Source organism: Benincasa hispida, chromosome 7, assembly GCF_009727055.1.
Source record: "Benincasa hispida cultivar B227 chromosome 7, ASM972705v1, whole genome shotgun sequence".
Classification (NCBI taxonomy): domain Eukaryota; kingdom Viridiplantae; phylum Streptophyta; class Magnoliopsida; order Cucurbitales; family Cucurbitaceae; genus Benincasa; species Benincasa hispida.
The window spans coordinates 24,101,535-24,124,838 of NC_052355.1; the positions used below are offsets into that span (position 1 = coordinate 24,101,535).

At 32.2% G+C, this 23,304-nt stretch overlaps 1 protein-coding gene across 1 annotated transcript; it reads right to left on the bottom strand.

The window, feature by feature from the left end:
* Positions 1-6,504: 6,504 nt before the first annotated feature.
* LOC120080894 (uncharacterized protein At2g39910) lies at positions 6,505-10,779 on the bottom strand. The gene is made up of 8 exons (XM_039035564.1): positions 10,520-10,779; positions 9,905-10,436; positions 9,723-9,809; positions 9,332-9,522; positions 8,986-9,181; positions 7,880-7,944; positions 6,986-7,087; positions 6,505-6,909 (listed from the first exon to the last, which is right to left on the bottom strand). Exons 1-8 carry the CDS (start codon positions 10,558-10,560, stop codon positions 6,795-6,797), a joined length of 1,329 nt encoding a protein of 442 aa, XP_038891492.1. The 5' UTR covers positions 10,561-10,779; the 3' UTR covers positions 6,505-6,794.
* Positions 10,780-23,304: the final 12,525 nt, after the last annotated feature.

Below are 23,304 nucleotides of genomic sequence, written 5' to 3' on the forward strand. Positions count from 1 at the left end.
AAACTTGGAGATGAAAATGAATCCTATGTGCTTCTTAATTCTCTGCCTGAACCCTATAGGGAAATAAAAAATGCTCTAAAATACGGAAGGGATAACATGAGTTCTGATACAATAATATAAGCTTTAAGAACTAGAGAGCTAGAGTTACAAACTGTCAACAAAGATCATCCTAGTGGTGAAGGGTTGTTTGTTAAAGGAAATTTTAAACCAAATCACTCGAAGGATAGAAAACCACATAATTCAGAAGAAAATAAGCCTAAACAGAAACTAAAATGTAAATACTGAAAAAAAAGGACATTTAATCAAAGATTGTTTTATTCTTAAAAGGAAAAACCAAGAGAAATAAAAAGACTCTAAAGGTAAACAGCCTGAAGCTTCTGTGGTAGAAGGATCTTATATCTACTCAGATGCTCTAGCCTCAACCTTAGATAAATCCAACCATGTAAATCCCCTAGGAAAACATAATTGGGTCCTAGATTCTGGATGCATCTATCACATGACCTCTATAAGACCATGGTTCAACACCTATAAAGAAATTGAAGGAGAAATGGTTTACATGGGAAACAATCAAGGTTGTAAGATAGAAGGCATTGGCTTTGTTTCTATGAAACTTAAGGATGGAACTATAAACTTCTTAGAAATGTAAGATATGTTCCACTTCTTAAGAGAAACTTAATTTCCTTAGGAATGATTGATGCAATTGGGTGTGAATACAGAGACAAAGAAGGAACTCTTGAGGTGCTAAAAGACTTTAAGGTAATACTTGTTGGAAAAAAAGTAAATGACTTATTTGTGGTTAAAGAAGTTGAAATGATGACATGGACATATGTTGCCACCATAAATGAGATCACTAAGGCTAATGTTTGGCATAAGAGACTGTCTCACATTAATGCTAAAGGCCTAAAGTCTTATCTAAGCAAGGGATTCTACCTAAAGGTCTCTCAGATAATCTAACTTTCTGTGAACATTGTGTTTTAGGAAAGGCTACAAGACAAAGTTAAAACTAAAACACAACATACCGCAAAGGCTATCCTAGATTATATTCATTCAGACCTATAGGGTCCAGCTCCTACACCTAGCCTAAGTGGCTCAAGGTATTTACTCTCTTTCACTGATGACTTCTCAAGGAAAAATTGGGTTTACTTCCTTAAAACTAAAGACCAAGTGTTTGATAAGTTTAAGGAATGGAAACTCATGATAGAGAAGCAAACTTCTAAAGAAATTAAATACCTGAGAACTGATAATGGACTAGAATTCTGTAGTGAAGAGTTTAATAAGTTTTGTAAAGAAACGAGCATAACTAGGTATAGGACTGTTAGACTTACTCCTCAACAGAATGGAGTTGCTGAGAGACTTAATAGAACAATCATGGAAAGGGTTAGATATCTTCTTTCAGATGATATTCTTAGTGAAAAGTATTGGGCTAAGGCAGCAAGCTACACTATTTTCACCTTAAATAGGTGTCCTCATTCCTCCCCAAACTTCCTAACTCCTGAAGAAAGATGGAAAAAACATCTTCCTAACCTAGATAATCTAAGGGTATTTTGATGTGTAGGCTATATTCACCAAAGTCAAGGGAAACTAAAATCTAGGGCAATGAAGTGTATGTTTGTTGGGTTCTCAGAAGGTGTTAAAGGCTTTAAGATGTGGAATCCTATTGACAAAAGATTTGTTGTAAGCAGGGATGTTACTTTTAGAGAGAAAATGATGTTGATGCAAAAGGAAAAGACAATCTATGAAGTTCCTAAAAGCCCTACTACTACTAGGATTGAGGTGGAGGCACCTAAAGATTCATCCACTAGTTACAATCCTTCTAATGAATCTAAAGAAGAAGAAGAGGAAAACTCTGGTGAGTCTACTGAGCATACTGAAACTCAACCTGATTTGAGTCAGTACTCATTAGCTAGGGATAGACAAAGAAGAGTGATAGTTCCTCCAGCTAGGTATACTGAAACTAATTACATGAACCTAGTTCTAAATGCAACAATAGCTTCTAATGACTAAAAAATTGCTACTTTTGAAGAGGTAGTGAGCTGCCTTAATGCTAGGTCTTGGATTGAAGCTATGTGTGAAGAAATGGAATCACTTAGTGTCAACAACACTTGGACCCTAACACCTCTTCCTAAAGGATGCAAGCCTATAGCTTCCAAGTGGATATATAAACTAAAGGAGGGTTCTACTAAAGAAGAAAAACCTAAGTATAAGGCTAGGTTAGTGGCTAAGGGATTTACTCAAAGGGAAGGCATAAACTATTCTGAAATTTTTTCATCAGTAGTAAAGTAAATCTCTATCAGACTTCTACTATCTCTAGTTGCTCATTACAACCTTGAATTATATCAATTAGATGTTAAAACAACTTTCCTTCATGGAAACCTAGACCTAAAGGGTTTGAAGAAAGAGGAAAGGAAAATCTTTATTGTCTCCTAAACAAATTTATATATGGTCTTAAACAATCCCCTAAGTGTTGGTACAGAAGATTCAATGACTACATAGAGAGTATTGGGTTTTCAAAGGAGTACCTATGACATTTATTCTTATGTTAATTCAACTACCTATAAGGACAAAGTCTATTTACTCCTCTATGTGGATGATATGTTGCTAGCTGGGAAATCCAAGGAGGATATAAAACATGTCAAAGATCTCCTAAAGAAAGAGTTTGACATGAAAGACTTGGGTCAATCTAAAAAGATTCTTGGAATTAAAATAAACAGAGACAGGGTTTCCTCTATCCTCACCATCAGTCAAACAAACTATTGTGAAAAGGTTATTAAAAGGTTCAATATGTCTAATGCTAAGCCTATTACTACACCTATTGCTAGTCATTTTAAACTTTCCTCAGCTAATTCACCTAAGGAAACAGATATAGAACATTTAACTCAAATGCAATTAATCCTTTACAACCAAGCAGTAGGTAGTTTAATGTATCTAATGATATCAACTAGACCAGACCTATCTTATTGTACTAGTCTTGTCAGTAGATATATGTCTAACCCTAGAAAAAGGCACTGGGAAGCAAAAAAATGGATATTAAGATATTTAACATGGTCTAAACAATCTAAATTAACATATCAAAGTACAAAAGAAACAGAATTAGAGCTATATGGATATGTTGATTCAGATTTTGCAGGTGACTAAGACAAAAGGAGATCATTAATAGGTTATCTATTCTTATATGGTCCTAATTTACTATGTTGGAAAGCAAACCTTCAGTCATCACAACCCTTTCTACTACTGAAGCAAAATACATGGCATTATTAGAAGCCATAAAAGAAGCGTTGTGGTTAAAGGGGTTGATGAAGGACTTTGGTATCAATCAAACAGTAGTTAAGATCTACTGTGATAATCAAAAGTGCCATTCATCTTTCCAAAAACCCTCAATACCACTCAAGGGCCAAACATATAGATATAAAATATCATTTCGTAAGGGACAAAATAGAAAAAGGTAAAGTCGAAATTCAAAAAGTCCATACCACTGAGAATGCAGCTGATATGCTTACCAAACTTGTTTCAAAGCTTAAGCTCTCCAACTGTCTTGGTCAGATCGGCTTCTAGCTATCTGAAAAGGGGTGAAGACCAGTTAGATCTGGGAGGAGAAAATCTTGCATGTTGAGCTTAAGGTGGAGATTTGAAGTATAAAATTAAGCTCAAGCATACAAATCAAGACTTCAATGACTATTTACACTTTCTTTACAATTTGTTATGTAACTACTTGTATCAGCTTAAAGTATAAATATGCATCATTTACATTTAGTAGATAGATCTTTTTACACAAGGAAGCTACAAGATCTGTAAAAGAAAAGTGGCATAGCTCTTGAATAATAGAAGTTCTTCTCCTTCTCGTGGATGTAGGCACTTCGTTGCTGAACCACGTACATCTCTGTATAGCTCTTCTCCTCTTCTTTCTCTTTATCACATTGCATGTTTCATCTTCTTCTTCATTCACACAGCAAACTCATGCAAATGATCAAACAATAAGAGGATTAAAGAGAAAGCTTCTGTAAACAAAAGTATGAAACGAGAGAGAGAAAGAAAATCAAATTGTTTTGTTTTTTTTCCCTTTTTCCATTAGAATGGTGTCACTTCCATCAGGCAGTGATAGTGGTGATTACCACGTGTTGCACATCAGCTAGAAGATCGTGAGCCTTTTCAACTAAAGACATTTTCATCTTTTGGGCTTTTCTTGATCAAGCAATTAAGTGAGCAAGCCCAACATTAAGTACATTTCAACTCAACAGATTTTGAATTTGACCTCAAAGTTCTAAACTCAAAATTATTCTTTACAGTTATGAACCGAAACAGTTTCAACAAAATTTCTATATTAGCATGTTGTTCTTCAAAGACAATACAGAAGACATATTGTTGATATAAAAATCTGGCAAAAAAATTCTAATTCACCTTCAAAATCAGCCTCAATTATAGAAGAAAGGAAGCAACTAAAACCTCTAAAATCGTATTCACAACATGAGCAACTAAAGGATATTTCGTAAATTCATCCTTAATCACAGTTAGAAACTAACATACATCTTTATCTTCAAGAATCTTAACAACATGTTGAACCCCATTGCTACCTAAGTTCAATAAAACTGAAAGTTTAATAAATGAATGAAGCTGAAGTTCCTTCCGTATGAAGTTAACGAAAGATTAAAAAAGCATTGCTTCCTCTACCAAAACAGCAATGGTTTTGTAACCTACATAGCATTGTCGATCATCCCATTGACCACTATGAAAAATGACTATTGGAAGTTTAACCATAACTACAAAATGCTGCAAAAATATTTTAAAAAATAATATATAACTCAATATCGTAATCTAATTGCCATCATAAAGTAATCACATGGAAATCAAATAGAAATCAGATAACAAACACAATGATATAACTTACAAAAAATAGCCATCACATGACAATCAAATAATAATCAAATAGAAATCACTGACTACAAAGTATTAAATAGAAATCAAATGCCAATAAAAAAAACACAAACTACTTATTATCAAATAGTAATTAGATATCAATCTTAGAGTAAGATACAATGTTATTATTCTCTATTTGTGAAAAAAATCACAAACAAAGAAGGCAGAAACTGAGAAATTTGAGAATAACCCTCCACAAACTGAGAAATTCTTCTCTATTCCAAATTTACTGAGAGATCCAATACTAAGAATAAAAGAGTACAGATCGATAATGAGAAATTCAAAAATAAACCCTCCACAAATTCCAATAATATCAAGTTTGTTTTCGAAAACAAACCATCCATAAAATCGAAATCACAAGTTTGTTTTTTTAAAAAAAAAAAAAAAGAAAGAAAAACTCCACAAATCGACTAAGAAATTAGAAATCAAAACCTAACAAATTCAAAATCAGAACGTAATCGAAACCTAAGAAATTTGAAAATAAACTTGACAAATTCGAAATCAACATATAATCAGAACCAATTGAGCGCGATTTTTAAGGCTGGTTATTGTAACAACCATTCATAAATTTGAATTTCTCAACTTTGATCCACAAATCGATTGCGAAAGTAGAAATCAAAACTTAAGAAACTAAAAAACACGAGAGAAAGTTGATTGCAAAATCGAAATTGGCTAAGGAATTGACTTCAATTCTTCCTGACTGGTTGAAGAAACTTAGATGCTGAAGGAGAAGAAAAGCGGGAGACAATTTCACGATGAATATTTGGGAAATATACCTTGTGAGGGTAATTTTGGAATAAAGAAAAATTCTCCAGCAAATAAAATCTAAATATTTTTGTTATATTTTTTTTATATATGTTTACCATATTTGCATTTTTTAAAAAAAAGATGATATGGATGCCAATATATTTGTTAAAAAAGTTACTTGATGCAATTCCCTATTTTTCTATTTATAAGAATTTTCCTTATAATGTAATTAATGTCTATTCAAAAAATAAAATCTATAGATAATTAATACTATATTTTCGAATTGAATATTTTTCTTTTTATAATTTTAATCATAAAATAATACGAATATTAAATATGGAAGGGATTGTACTAAAATGTTAAATGGTTTTATTGAATATTTTGTTAAACCTAACAAAAAGTTGGGAAAGAGATGAATTTTGTTAGTATCCCAAAATTAAAATATTTATGTATATCGATATACTTGTAAATCAGAGTGTTCGACATCAATATTAATATTAAGAATCAATTAATATCTCCAATACCTTTTATAAATACCTATAGACCATTAAAAAAATAAAAACTAATCATATATCAATCTCAAAATAAATATATATACTAATAACAAGATTTGTAATTTCATTTAAAATTAAAAACAACTTAATTATTAAAATTAAATAATTTTTATAATATTTTATTAACAAAAATATAGGTCAATAGTCATTTATCAATATATCCATAAAATTAACCTTCCAACATAGTATCAACATTGATTTCTTTAGTGGACGAACTCAATGTTCTATGTGCTGTTCAAATTTCATTACCACTTTGTACTTAACTCTTTTTTATGGAAGGAGAAGGACCCAATTGAGACAAGGTAATAAATTAAAAAATGCACTAATTTTATACATGTAGCTAATATATTCTGTACTGAGTTTTTTTATAAAAAAAAATAGAAAAAACTAACTTACATAAGAATAAAAAGGCAATCAATGGCAAGAAAAAGGGAATAAAAAAAAAAGTCAAGAAACTCTGTACTCCAGAAACTTCTCCAACCAAAAATACTTTGGCACTGCCAACCAGCTCTGGATTCATGGGAAGAATTTGCACTGATTCTTCAGATTATTGAGTCCCCACTAACTATAATATGCTAAGGCTTAACAGTCAACACAATCTGTGATGTTCAATCCTGTTAAAGATGTAGTAAGCGAAACCAAGTTTTGATGATCCTTGTGCTTGTTCCAAGCTGCTTGAAACTGCACGCCTTTGCTCCTGAAAACAACCAAAATCAGAACCTGAAGATTCAATCAGGACAGGCAAACATGATATGAGAACGCCCTATTCTTACTGTTGGAGCAGGATAAGTGCATCAACGACATGCTTTCTGATTGCATCACCAAAAGTTCTTGATTCGGCCTTTTCGTATAACAGTGCAAGCTCATCCACCAATCTGCCACCAGTATACAACCATATGAGTGGAACTTCTAAAGCAATTGATAGATGCAGCAGCATGTGGCACAAATATGAAGATGGCCATTAAAATGGTGTGAGAAATAAGTGCTGTCCTGTTATTATAGTTGATGGCTATATTTTATTGTTTCTAAAGATCTTCATGGACACCAGAAATTAATCCATTTAAAGGTCATGCAACAGTAGTAATGCAAAGAGAATAACTGTATTATGATCTTGAAAGAACTATGGTTGAACTTCATGGAACACTAAAAAAGAACAGAATTAGGGAGGTCTCCAGTCCTCTCCAATACTCAATTGATGTATTTCCTAGTTCCAAAATTCAGATAGGGGGACACTGTAAAATCTGACTTTCTTTATTACCTACCACTTTCTAATCTCTTTCCTTTGCTAACTAGTTTAACAACTGAATGTTGGTCCCATATGATGGATAGGATAGCTTGACAAATGCCCTATGTTCCCACACAGATTCTCTCCCATATTTTCTTCTTAAATAACCATGGGTATGTGACTATTCCTACAGAACACTGCTTGATCAAGCACAGGACAGGTGAAAGTACGCAAAGAAAGCACGATTGCTTGATTTGAACTGGAGATAGTTTCATTAAGCACTTGAAAACAGGTGAAAGTAACGAAAGCACAGCAGAATCTGAACGGGATGAAATTGTGAACGTAACCAAAAAAGATTACATCAAAAACTATAAATTATAAAAGAAAAGAAAAATAAAGATATCATCAAATTCAAGAAACGTAAAACATAAAAATCCATAACCTTTCAACATATGGCGTATTCCTTATCCATGTTAACCTCACAACTGTTTGTATTCTCTGTAGAACCTGCCCAATGATAACAAAATAAGTTTAACTAATGAAATCCAGGAACTGCACACAAAATGAACTAAACTTATGCAATAGTGTCCGTCAGAAAAAGGCAACATGTTCGCATGAGAAAGAAGTCTCCAGGAGTGAGCACTGCGAAACTCTAGCAAGGTGTGAAACCCTGCTCATCAGCGCAACTCCAGGGACTAAAATCACAAATATAAATAATCACATAAAAGTTCTCTCACTTTCAAGAAATGACACTGATACAAGTTACAAGTGGACTAGTTACAAAAAGATTTATTGTAGGACTCAAATGCAGAGCAGCGTCAAGAATCGAAAACCTATTTGATCAGAAAATTAGTTTTCGAAATAAGAGTTACGTTATTTAGAGGTCCATGAAGTGACTTCTTCTCAACTGAGAAAAAGTGAGTTCATGAAATTCATTATAGACATGTATGGTTCTTTAAATATTTACCGTTTAAAGGTATGGTTGATACAAATCCCAACTAAATACCTATAAAAATACAGAAAATAAAAGGTAGAAGGAAAAATTGGACTGCTCTTTCCTACGCATAGCAAAACATTTGTAAGAAATTTAAGGTCCCCCTTGCCCTTGCATTCCAAAATGAAGACGGTTATCCAAAAGTTATTCGTTTGATGCTTGAACTGAAAGGCTGCAAATCAGGAAATCGACACAAGAAAATTTCCGGTAGGAACTGGCAGAAGAAAGTTCACTTTAAAATCCTCTGATATATTCTCAAACAAAAATGTTTTCTTCCTAACAGAAGTAGAAGAGTCATAACATCTAAAGAATTCAGAGAATAGAAATAATATGAATAATATTTAATCTACCTACTAACACCATTAAAAAATTAACAGTTATTTATTGCTTTGAAAAAAAAAAAGAGAAAATCTCCCTTCTCTCATTCCTATTTTCCATTCTTCTCTTCTACTAGTAAAAAAAATAATGGCCCCCAGTAGATGCAATCAGGAAGTATTATTCACCATATAATATTATCCTGTATAATTAAATGACAAAAATCATATATCTCTTACTAGTAAAGTGGTTTCATCATCTTCAGCATTCATCCACTGGAAGAAAAGTGGAAATATGCGCCTTGTATGAGCCAACAACACCAAACCCATACAGTTGAAAAGAGGTTCAATGTGTTGAAGCCATGCAATACGGCGTTCCTTGTTTCTTGGCTGCCGCTCCAAGTGACCCAACATTTCATTAACCATCCTTTCAATCCTATGCAAGCATACAAATGAAAAAAATTTATATGTGTGTTTGACACGACCAAACCCATACAGTTAAAATGACTAGGTCAGATAAGCATGAATTCTAGCAGTGTTGCCACTTATTACCAAAGAGAGAATGCATTACAACAAAAAAGTTTACCATGAGCTACGGGGATTCATTTTATGAATGCTAGTTGCAAGAAGAACCGACATTTCGACAACGTAAGGCCATATCTCATCACTTGAAGGGACATTTGAGCAGCACGCATCAAGAATCACATCATCGTACCGACCAAGCTCTGCAGCATTGACATTTTTTGCAAGATGTATAAAGCTAACCATGCCCTGCCCCTGAAAATAGACAAAGAAATTATAATTTTTCATTTAGTACAGAAGCAACTGCAAACTATGAAATTAAGAGATAAGCTTCTCGTTCACACAGCATAAATCTGAATCAAAATACTAAGTTCCATTTCCAGCATGAAAAAGCATGATATTCAATAGAGTTGGCAAGTATCAGAGATGGCAAAAAGGGAAATCAGAATGCTTACTTTGACTTCCGGTGACCAGTGATCAAGAGCAGTCAGTGCACAAGGAATCACCAAATTACACAACTTCCCTAAATGTGGATAATCAATCTGCAAGAATTTCTCCAAAAACAAAGCCCAAATCAACACAAAATACCAGCAACACACGGAACTACAGTATACCTAACAAGAACAAAACCTCAGACCTGAGTAATGAACCATCCAAGTTGATGGGCCGCAACAATAGCAAACCCCACAGGCACCCTCGCTGATGCAGCGGAAACCTCATCAACCTCGTCAGATTTATCTATAGAGCTCTCCTTAATCCTCTCCTTCAACAACGGAAGCACCTTAGGAATGATTTCCACCACCAATCTTTTCTCCTCCGGTATCAAACTAAAATCTAAACCCAGCTCCTCAATGTTCTTCGAAAACCCATCGCAGGATGCAGAGGCATACGCTTTCGAGAGCATTCGAAACGCTGACTCGGCAGCAAGTGAGAGGTCTTCCGGAATCCATGAAAGAAGATCAAAGGTCGAGGAACGGGAAGACAATATTAAAGCACATGCTAGTGCGAAATCTTTGATGGAGGAGTAAATATCATCCTCAGAAGGATTAACTGAAACTGAGGTTTTTCGAGGTAGAAGGGATTCAAGAATGGCTTTAACAGAGACATTCGACCCCTCTGAAGGTTTATCGCAGATTTTCGAAAGGGATTTGATGATTGGTTCCGAAAACCTAAAATCACAAAAAAGGATAAATTACATTCAAGAAATGCGAGAAGAAGAGAAAGATAGAGCGTGTGCACAAGAGGGACTTACTGAATACAGAGCTCATGAAGAAGTTGAAGGGAGTTCGGCATTGTTATGACTCAGTTGAAATCGGCTTCTCTTCCAACGGATTAATAGTTTGACCAGAAAGTTCTCGCCGGAGCGCACAGCTCAACAAACACGGCGGAGGTGATCGGAGAAAATGGTTGCAACCCCAATTCAGTAAAGAGGATTGCGGAATACGAGATGCTGATAGCAATGGGCGCCAGATATGTATTAAGTTCCTTCTTCATGTTTAAGAGATCATTTCAACAGGGAGGTGTTCTTCTGAACATATTATTAGTATCTTGAATATTCTTTTACAAAAATTTCACAAAATGACCCAACACCCCCAAAAGTTCTAACTTTATCCATTCCTAAAAACTCGATTGTTGTTAATATTTTTACATGTGAAGTACCAGATTTATCCCTAAAATTAAAACCTCTTAATCTACCTACCTTCTTCTTCCAATTTCTTCCACGATTTAGCACATGTATTCAATATAACACCAACATTCCAAGAGAGCATTTATTCTCAATTAATATTCTACCAACAACATTGAATGTTATTGATATCGAGAATGTAAGGTCAGTCTTGTTTGTTCATTTTTATTTGAACTGCCTAACTTTTTCTCTCAGAGTTTCAGTCCAACATTCTCATTGTCGATCGCTTTCATCTTCGTTCAGTTCATTTTGTCTTTTGGTACACAGAATTCACGTTCATTAGAACAAAAAACAGAGAGAATGTAAGTGTTCGCGTAGTATTTTTCTTCCAAGATCGCTTTCATAAAGATAGGAGATTGTCCACCATAATGTAAGTGATCGTTCAGTATTATATAAACGATCGTTTATATACAACTAAACAATCACTTACCTTAATATGGGTGATCTCTTATAATTTACTAGGCAAATGCTTATAATTTTTTATGTGATTTATTATAACTTGTTGGGCGATTTATTATAACTTGTTGGGTGATTGCTTGCTTTAATAGCAATTTGAATCCAATTGTGAATTTCTGATTGCAGATCAATGACGTAACTCTTATCGTTGTACGATTTTGGTGGGGAATGGGACCAATCCGGAAGCAATTATGTTGGAGGTCTATGAAAGGTTTGAAGGTTGGAAATGATATAATGTGTGGTGAACAGAGTACTTTGCACCAACAACGGAATATCACCCGGATATGTTTGATGTACGCATCAAGTGTTGTTACAATATATTGGCCTCAATTCCCCAAATTGACATAGTTAATGATGAAGATCTTAGTTTCTTTTTAGAAGACAATGATTAGAGATGTCCATTTTTCCTATGAGGGCGAGTCCCTCAACGGGAATCCCCGATTAGATAGAGAATGAAGGAGGGAATGGGGAGAATTTTCTCCCCGTTAGCCAAACGAGAACACGAGGAATATTCCCCGTCCCCCGCCCCAACTCCCCACCCTGTCTCGCCATATATATGTGTATGTACTATAATATACATATATGTATTATATATATATAGATGAAGTATGATTATGATTTATAACTCACAACATATATTTATATATTTTGTGAATTATATATATATAGTTTTATGAAACTATAGTTTTTATTAATTAGTCTTTTCCCAATTCTCATCATAAGTTTTTTCATACTTTAATGTTCTTTTAAAATAGAGACGTCAAAACTTTCTTACTTTTAAGACGTGTATATTGTAATGTTTAAGTTGAAAGCTAGTGATTAGTATTTACATTTTAACTTTTAGAAACTATGAGATGAACTATTCTAGTTATATCTATGCTAATAAAATATTGTTGTTTTTATATATTAAAAAATTATAGTGTTTTATTTAAATATAAATGTATTGGAAAGGATGATTTAATATAGAAAGTTCTAAAAAAATTATATCGTTGAGAAAATTTTTTTAAAAAAAAACTTGTTAAATAATAAATAAATTAAAAAAAAAACTAACGAAAAATTTTCCCTGTGGGGATGGGATTGAATGGGGGTCAGGGACGGGGACGAAAAAGCCTTCCCCATCCGTGACCACCCCCCTGGATATCTTTAGCAATGATGCATCCTGGATGTCGTTGTTTTCATCAATTGGTCGAATACCGCCTAAGGGATATAAATGAAGATGTTAAGCGAGATTATGGGGTGAATATAAGCTACAGACGGGCTTATATGTAAGAGAGTATGCATTGACGTTCACACAAGGGTTGCTGGAAGGATCATATGATAAACAATACTTTAAGTACGTTTTTGTGCATTTGGTCCGTGATTAGGGGATTCTTGAACTGTATCCATCTTATACTCATTATTGATGGGCCCTATTTGCACGAAAAATACAAAGGTATGTTGTTAATAACAACATTTATTGATGGCAATAACAACATATATCTTATCGCGTTCAGTATTGTAGATGGTGAGAATGATGCATCATGGACTTGGTTCATGACTCATTTGAAGACTTCGATTGGAGACACTCCGAATTTAGTGATTATATTAGATCATAACATCTCTATTGAAGTTGTCTCAAGTGTATTCCTCAAGGCATTTCATGCCCTATATGAAGGAATTGAATTCCCCAGTGGAAGCGCGTGAACGTGTGTGCTTTCAAAGTTCATTTTAGAAATCGTGAAAAACAGAGAAAACATACAAATCAGTATAAGATAAACATACGTATATATATAAGCATGTTTTTACAGATAAGAATGTATTAGAACTAATCCTTGAAAACTATCTTCAAGAAATTCTTCTCTACAACTCACGAACAACCATGAACTTCTCTATACAGACTTCTCTTTCAAACTCAACGTAAAACAGGACACCACCACTGAGCTTTCCTTGCTATTCTTCAAAATAAGAATCAAAGATGTGTGGGCTCCTTGATTTTGGTAAGGGAAGTCAATTTGAGAGAGGGAGAGACAGAGATATTTTTTTTTATTGAGAGGAAGACGAGTGAAAAATATCTACAGAAGAAATCACTTCTTCTGTGTTTCAACAAGAACTTACTTCCATGTTTTACTCATGTGAGTGGAGATAACTCCCCTCAACTTCACGTCAACTCCCTTGCTAACTACTGAGGAATCAACATTAATATCTAATTTAATATTAAATTAAATCCTACTTAATTTAATTTAATTAAATTCAAATTAATTAATATCAATTAATTAAGTGTCATATATTTAATTAATATTGAAGGGATTGGAATTCCCCGCAGCAGAAGTAATTGGATGTCGTTGTCTTTTAATTTCGTTTTATAGAATAATTCAAAGCGATGGAAACACAAGGATAAACATAATAAACTAAGCATGCTTGTATTGTGATGAAAATAGAGAAGAGGGGAAAGATATATCACTTACCCTTAAAGTTCCGTATTCTCGCTTCCTCTCCACACCATGTCTTCTTCTCCCGATCTCACGAACCTGACACCACGAACACAACAACAAAGAAGGGGATACCACCACGAGAAATTCCTTGTTATTCTCATGGATGAGAATCATGTAGAGTTTCGTGTGCTTGCACTCAATCTTGGTAAAAGGGAAGAATGAGAGCTTGAGAGATTTTTTTTTAGAGAATCACATAGAGAGATATAAAGAGGGATGAAGAAGAAGATGATCATCTCTCTTCTGTTTTCACATTTTTTGGAGGTTGGGGGTTGAGAGAGTTATAACTTCATCCCTTTTTAATTTTAAAATTCAAATTCAGAAAATTTTGAATTTTAATAATAATATAATATATATTAACTAACTTACTACATATATAAATATTAAACTATATGTTATATCACATATAACATATAACCTATAGTTTATATTATATCACATACAATATAAATTATAGTTTTTATATAATTACATTTTTATAAATCAGTATTTGAATCATGTTCAAATAACAATATAGTTGCAATACGAATCATATTCACATTAATTTTAACTTATAGTTTCTATATCAATCATATCCATATAATGAATTATATTCAAATATTTATTTCTCTCATAAAACTATATAAATTTAATATGAATCATGTTTATATTAATTTTAACATATAGTTTTTATATGAATCAATATTCATATAAATAATATTTGAATCATATTCAAATATTTATTTATCTCATAAAACTATATAATGTGTCAACATACACTATACTTTGTAATGTATAAACATACATTATTTAATTGTATCTCATACAATTAATTTCCTTGAAATAATTTGAACAATTCAAATTAAATCAAAATTAATTTGATTCTCATTAGTCCTTATAAGCTAACAAGGGGACTTTATGGACCTATAAATTAAAGCTCCAATAGTACTTGATTAATTAATTAAATTAACCAGCCTTGATTAACTATCGATCGCTCCACTAAAGACCAACAATTGCACTATTCGCACTATAGATATATTTTTGTGTCCATTGGATATAACTAATCAACAGTACGTTGCTCCTTCATAAATTGCTCGTAAGTACAACTGGATCAAATTATCGTTTTACTGTTGTAGTATTACATCTAACTCCTTAAGTACCACTGATCCCTCTAATGAATAATTAGTCATAGTCCAACTATAACTGAACCCTTATCCGGCCAGGAGAGGGTGAGGCGCCTCATTGTTCAAGTCCCGAAATCAACTCTTTAGGGAACAATTTATCTACTTACCCTAATAATAGGGAAGGAGCGAATTCCTTTTTGTGTAGTTGTATTCCTAGCTTCTCAATCAGGTGAATCCCCAAAATGGTAGGCTTATTAAATCAGAGAATCTGGCCAGTCTCACTCATACAAATCAAAGTACTGCCCTCATAAGCAACAGTTCACAATTCCCTCGGGATTCAGGTCAAGTCACCTATAGTCATCATAGTGAAATGTAAGTTTTTTCCAACAACGGTGTTATAAAGAGAGACTATGCATTTCATGGTCCGGTCTTGTATAAACTCTTTGTATAAGATACTCCCATCACATATCTCCACATGAATGATCAATGATCATTTGTAGTATTTTACAACAATTGTAATAACTACAAAGCGGGATGTATTAATAGTTTTACCAGGATAAGGCACCCAACCTTATCCACATACTATATACCATTTAGATTATCATTTAAACATGATCCACTTGTATGTCTCCACATACAGTTTAAGTTACATAAGGTGATCTTGAATCTTTGGTTAATGGATTATTGCATATAAAACTAATCAACCATTGATTCAAATAACATATAACTACGAGGCTTTAGGGCATACATCCCAAGTCGAGGAAATGTAAGCCAATAAGACATGTGTCCTAGGGCATATCCTATATCCTACATGCTCTCTCACTTGCCTTAGCACACTAGAGACATGTCTCGTAGTCCCAGGCTGTCTAGGAGATTCTCTCACACTTTAGTCTAGAGAATCCTTTTATATAATTCACACTGTTATGTCAATAAAAACCATCCGTTCACCAGCAAGATGGTTCTCTTATTCTGTTTTATTCCTACAACTTGGTGGTTACATATGTCCTCAAACTCAATTCTTACACCACATTATTTCATAAAAGTGGATAGATTAAGTTATATCTGAAACAACTTTCAAATATCTTAGGACACACTTGACTTATGCAAATTATTGCTTCACACACCAAAAATTGCCTTATCGACTATACACCAACTAGGATAAAACACGAATTTCTCTAAATCTAATATGAAATAGGGTATCCTGTAAAAGATCAAATCTTAAACTATATACACCTATATCTCATTATTAATAAATTTTAATTTTCAAAACTCAATGGTCATACCATCAATTTTACCAATTTAATTAACCAATTATATATCAAATGTTAATTAAGTTTCATGTAAGATTTACACCCCCTCAACATTTGAGGTATCTTAGGAAACTTTTTCCTTAGACATATCAATTTTATTGTAGAATGGTACATTACCATTCCATTGAAGTAATTGTATCGAACATTTAACAACTACTTTGTAAACGTAAGATGCATGAGACAAATTTAACATCATATCCTAAACATCTATATATGGACTTTTTGTTGGGGCTGATGCCCTAAATCTCGTGGGCCTTGTATTTTGTAATTTTATTATACAAACATTTTATTTATCTAATAAAATTTGAAGCATTTTATTTGATATTTAGTAGCATTAACCCATAAAACCAATAAACTAAAATCTAAGATTATCTTCTGTAACTTAAACATATATGTGGAGATATACAGGTGGATCATGTTTAAGTGATAACCTAAACTGTCTGTAGTAGATGAATAAGGTTAGGTATCTTATCCTTGTGACACTACGAATATGACCAGCTTTTTAGTTGTTACAATTGTTATAAAGTGCTACAAATGATTTGATCCTAATCATTCATGTGGAGAAATATGAGCGTGGGTATTCTATAAAAATAGATTGTATAAAACCGGACCATGAAATGAATAGTCTCACTATATAACAACGTTAATAGAAGAGACTTACATTTCTCTAGGATGACCATAGGTGACTTGACCTGAATCTTGAATGAGTTGTGAACTTTGCCTATGAAGACAGTTCTTTGATTTACATGGATGAGAGTGGTCAGTTCACCAACTCAATAAGCCTACCATTTTGGGGATTCGTCTGATTGGGGAGCTAGGAATGCAGCTACACAAGAAGGAATTCACTCTTTCTCTGTAGTTAGAGAAAATAAAGAAATTACTCCCTCAATGGCTGATTTTGGGCTTGAACAATGTGGCATCACACCCTCTCCTAGCTGAAGAGGGGTTTGGTCATAATTGGACTATGATTTATTGTTCATTGAAGGGATCAGTGGTACTTAAGAAGTTAAGTGTAACTACAGGGGCAAAACGGTCATTTTGGCCTAGTTATACTTATGAGCAATTTGTAAAGGATCATCGCACTATTAATTGGTCATATCCAATGGACACTAGTATATTTGTAGTGCGAAAAGTGCAGCTGTAGGTCTTTAGTGAAGTGACTGGCAGTTAATAGAAGTTGATTAATTTAATTAAAATAGTTTAATTTATTGATCAAGTATCATTGGAGCTTCAAACTATAGATTCATAAGATCCCTTTGTAGCTTAATTGGGATAATTAAGAATCAAATTAATTTTGGATTAATTCGAATTATTTAAATTAATTGAGAAAATTAATTATATATGATATAATTATATAAATTAATTATATAATTCAAGATCAAGTTCGCAAAGCATATTTATAGAAAGATTCTTATTAGTCTTAGAATCAGAATTTTCCATTTAAGAAANTTAATTATATATGATATAATTATATAAATTAATTATATAATATAATTAATATAATGTATTTGGTACATTATAATATAAAGTTTATTTCAGATAAAATAAATATTTGAATATGATTCAAATATTGATTATACAGATTAGATTCATATAATTAAATTTAATATAAATTTGATTTATATTAAATACCATAAATTATTGAGAGAATTACAAACTATAGGTTATATTGTATTTTATATAATATAAACTATAGGTTATGTGCTATATTTGATATAACATATAAATAAATTAGTTAGTATATTATTATTTAAATTAAAATTTAATTTTAATTTGAATTTAAATTAAAAGAAGGGAGTTATTAAATAACTTCACTCCGTTATTTACTCTAATTTACATGTGGTTGGGTGGTTGGTGTGGATCTTCATCTTCTTCACTGCAAAAAAAATAATAATAATAATAAATAAATAAAATACACAAAAGGTCTGTGTGTGTGCTTTTTCGATTGATCTACTACTCTCCCAACTACTCTCTTTAGAGAACAAAAGAAAATTCTTCTCAAATTTTCTTTCTTTCGACCAAATTTAAGAGCAAAGCCCATCACTCTTGCTCAATTTCTGACCCTAAGGAGAATACAGAGGTTTCTTAATTCGTAATGTTCAAGATTGGATTGGGTTTCCTTATCGGCATTTGTACTCCAAGAAGATCGAAGGGTTCGTGATCGAGAGGATTTCGTGAAAAATTATTTGGCTTCAAGGGTTAGTATGACTTAAAACCCTTTCTCCTATTCTCTATTTGTTTTTTAGTATATTGTAGTTTTTAATTAGAATGCATAATTATATCTTTTATAATTTTAATTCACTGTGAAAATTGAATTTGGGATACGATCCTGCTTCCGCTTCGGACCTCATAGTCCTTCACTTTTAATATACAAAAATACTTCAAATCAACTATTTGAAAATTGTTTAAATAGTCAAACTCTCATATTGATTTCCACTTCATTCATAATGAACAAATATCAATATAAAACAGATAAATACACACGTTTCATTTTTTTTTGTCTATACAAGAATATCGTCATCGTTCAAAGTCATTGGTTATGATACTATATCAAAATTCTTATTCTCAAATATTCCAATTGTGAAATTTATTTCTCAAATGAACCAATTTTGCAAGCTTTTTGCAATTAAATCTTTGAAACCTTTCTTAAGAACTGTGTAGATGCATTGAACTTCTTTTTATAAAATAAATTATTCATTTTTATATACCTAATATGCAACAATGAATTAAATAATGCATAAAAACTCTATTATAAAAGCTAGTTCAAAAATTGACTCACAATCCATTTTCACCCAACAGTTTTAGCACTGGTTTTCATATGACGTCAAGAGTCTTACTTTAAAGATCTCTATTGATAGGTTTTTAAGAGATGTATATTTTCTACATTAATTCCTTCAACATTGTGTTATTTTTTTGCTTTTAATACTCATTTTGTAGGTAAAACGGTCTCGGGAGCGATTAAGAGTCATTCTGAGAAATTGAGCTAAAAATGATCGAAAATTGACCAAAAAATTAAGAAAGTTGAAGAGAATCAAAGATATTACCAAAATGCCATCAAACTGAGTGTCATAACTCTCCCAGAAGCGTCGAGCAATGCTTGAAGACAGAACGCATCCTTTTGCTGCAAAACAGGGCAACATTGCAACACTCCCAACAGTTTTGCAACACTTTGGATTTTGACATACTGTCCGCGCGGGCGCCTTGCACAACCCAACATCGAGGGCAGCGTCACAACTCAAGCTCAATGCTTCTTGGCCATTTTTACGATTTAGCATTACAACGCTAGCCTCAGCGTCGTGACGCTACCCTGCTAATATAAATATCTTTTCTTTCATTTTTGCAAAAAGAAGCACGATTCTTATGGAGGCTGGGATTTCTCTCTGTATCATTTCATCTCTTGGATAATTTTGATTCCCATTTAGGTTAGATTTTGATTTTCTTTTTTATTGTAAGCAATATTTTTGTAATTCTTTATGAATTTGTCTATGAGTTTATGAAGTAGTTGTTAAATCTTGTTTCTAATTTCAAGGGTTATTGTAATTCTTTTGAGTTTTCTCTTTTTCTTTATCATTTGCAATCTGAATTGAGTATTTTTTACTCTCTCTCTCTCTCTTTTTTTTTTTTTTTTGTTCTTGAAGCATGTTGAATGATCTATATCTTGAGCATGTATAGCCTAGATGCTTGGTTTTGTCACAATCATGATTGAATGCATTGCTTTCAATGTGTTCGATAGAATGCCTAGCCAAGATCTACAAGAGGCAATAGTAATTGTGTGTTCTACTCTTAGAATGCATTAATTACTAGATTGGAGAAAATTTGGTTAATTGAATAAGCTATCTTGACGATTAATTGGCGCAATTGAATCCTAAAATTTAATGCACATGTTTTCTTTTCTATATGGCCGCTATCAAACCTAATAGAGGTAGAAGCATGTAGGTTGAATAAGGTTAGGCCTATCCAACCTTAATCAATGTTTAGGATGCTCTCTTGACTAGGTTATTGCTAGTTGAGTAGAGGCTAGCTTAATCGAGTTAAGTAAGTAGTTGCGAGCATAATTCGATTGTGAATTTAATTTGTAAAATTCGATGATAAAAATTGCATTGAACATCTAACTTGAATTAGGAGCAAGATTGTTCTATACTTGTTTACATTCATCCTTTGTTTCTTGATTTTAGGTATGTTTCTATTTTAAACAAAACTCCCCGTTTTATTGCTTTTATAGTCAAACTTAGCTTAAGAAAAGATTAAACAAGCCTTCCCTGTGGATCGACCTCGTGCTTGCCACTTATACTACGTGTTAGTATAAGATGTAGGTTAGGTGAATTATAGACTTTGTTTGGTTCGGGTTATTTAGAACTAACGGCATCCATTTAGCTCCGAACATCTATCTCCAAGTACTACACTTGCAAGTCTCCTTTTTGTAAATCTATTTATATCCTTTGAGGTTGCCCTCATCAACGAAAATCTACAAAAAGTTGATTAAGTATACTACTTTATCTCAATTTTGACTTTAACAAAATATCTCTTTGTTAACCTCCTTCAATTCTTTTCATTCATCATGACACCTTTGACTTCCAATAAGTAACAGTGAAGGTTGAATCATCGCATAACTCGCTCACTACTATAAGGTTTATAAGTTTTCATCTTGTCATCTTATATGACAATAAAGACTTCAAGTAAGCATTTACAGAGGTTGATTTATCTCATAACTCTCCCACTGTGATGCAGATTTATCTGTTTGACAATTAAAAAATGACGTTTAAATAAAAATAAACGGTAAACAATACTTGTTGACTATTACATGGTTTTACTTGAAATTAATTCATTAACATAGCTTGAGTTACAGGTTTGCAATCTTTTACTTTCCAAATAAATTAGTCTTTGTCATATAAATACATCACTTTACTTTGGACTGTCCGAAAGACCATTTATTGACTCCTCAAGAACTGCCTACATCTAGGTATACTTTTGAACATTTATTTCATCAAGAGTTTGTTTTACAACACCTTCATAATCTATCATTGTTTTGCAAACATTTTGGAGGAAATAACGTTCAAAATTACAATCTCCATTGCATATCCTTAGTGGAGTCAGGCATCAGTGTAATTTTAAAAGATTAGGACTATGTTTAACAAAATACCTAAAATGTACCAAGTTGTACCTAACGCTCAAAGTTGAGATCTCATCTCATCTCTATCAATTAGGCTTAGTACAATAAATATCCCAAACTGATCATTATGATTTGATCATAAGATTACAATACGCTTTCCTAAATGACTTAAACTTAGTCTAATTTCTTTTGAACATTTCAAAGAAAGTAAGACTTAAGTTGCATTAGAATAAGATACATTTATTCATAAATACTCATCAATCATATTAATGATTTATTTATGAAGTCAGACTTATGCTTTCAATCATAAGACCACCTGGGTCAAAGAAAGTTCGACATTGGCCAAGTAACCTTATATAATAAAATTTTAATGACACACCTAAAGTTCGACATTGGCCAAGTAACCTTATCTATTAAAGTTTCAATGACACACCTGCATAAAAACAAGACTTTAACAAGTAATAATAATTCAACTCTAACTCTTAGAGGGTTACCTTAAGTGTCATTTAAAAGCCAAAGACATGTATCCCAATAGGAGAATAAAATATTTCTTTCTTTCTGGATTCATTAATTCTTATATTCTCTTAGTTTAATATACAGATGTGAATCTTTAACACATAGAAAATGTATTTATTTAAAGCTGAACATATTTTCAAAACAACTTTTGAAAGCATGCCTTATTACTAAAACCATTCATACTCTATGAAATATTTAATGATAAAGTTTGGAGAAATTGAATTTTGCCTATGGTGATTAAAAGCACTATATTGAGCATAAATAAACAACATTTTAATTTAACACGCAAAAATGTATTTATTTAAAATTGAACATATTTTTAGAACAACTTTTGAAAATATGTTTTTATCACTAAAACTATTTATACTCTATGAAATGTTTAGTAATAACGTATAGAGAAATTGAATTTCTCTTATGGTGATAAAAGCACCATATTCAGCATAAATGAACAATATTTTAATGTCTCCCACTATTTTAACTGAGATGAGCTTTTCGTTGCCAACTAGTAGAACTATTCCATTTAATTAAGTATTCGCCAAGATTTACAATCTAATTGTAATGAAGAAAAATTCTGATAGTGAATCATTATTCAACTATCAAGGTGTGAATCTGTATTCTCCACCCAAAACTTATTAAATCAAATTTTCATATTCTTATTTTCTTCCTTTTGAGGTATTTCTAAAATTCCTCATCACGTGACATTCCAAACTAATTTGGAAACATTTCCCTCGTTAGCTCTAGTCATTATGATTTCCTTGGACTCAGATAATACTTAACTTTGGAGGTCATATAGCTTTCCACTACTCCAACATACAATATGTTTCATCATGACTTTATATTATAGTCCAAAAACATAATATGTTATCTAGACAATAAAGTAAGCTACCACTGCAAAGATTATTCATGAACACTTCATGAATTGTCAACAATTCATTTTAAGAACATTTTCCAAATAAAAGACAAAAGTATACTGCCATTATGTGTTGATGGCTTTTCAGAATAACATATTTATCAAACCTTTTGACTTATATCGGTAATTAAAAAAATTAAAACCTTGAAAGAAAATGACATAATTTTGAATTATATAAAACATCTTAATTGACTATATACAATCTACTATCCATTCTAATTCAACATAGAAATTAAAAGAATAAACCCAATAGATTTAATATGAACCTCATTGAATTTTATTCAAAATTTTTATTGTCATAATATTCCATCGAGTTAGAATAAAAGCCACCAAAGGGTGGTCAACCATTCTTTTACTGGATTGAGACATTCTTAACCAATTGTTACACCAAAATAATTCTTATTCGTATATAGTACAAACCGTGTTTATTATTTATGTATGGATTGCAAATCTATAATATTTAATCCGCAAATTCTGCTA

Coding starts and splice junctions, on each gene's coding strand:
- LOC120080894 (XM_039035564.1), bottom strand. CDS start 10,560: ATGCCGAACTCCCTTCAACTTCTTCATGAGCTCTGTATTCA. Junction 7,945..8,985: donor ATGATGAAACCACTTTACTA/GTAAGAGATATA, acceptor ATCATTGGGCAG/GTTCTACAGAGAATACAAAC. Junction 6,910..6,985: donor GCACTTATCCTGCTCCAACA/GTAAGAATAGGG, acceptor GGTTGTTTTCAG/GAGCAAAGGCGTGCAGTTTC.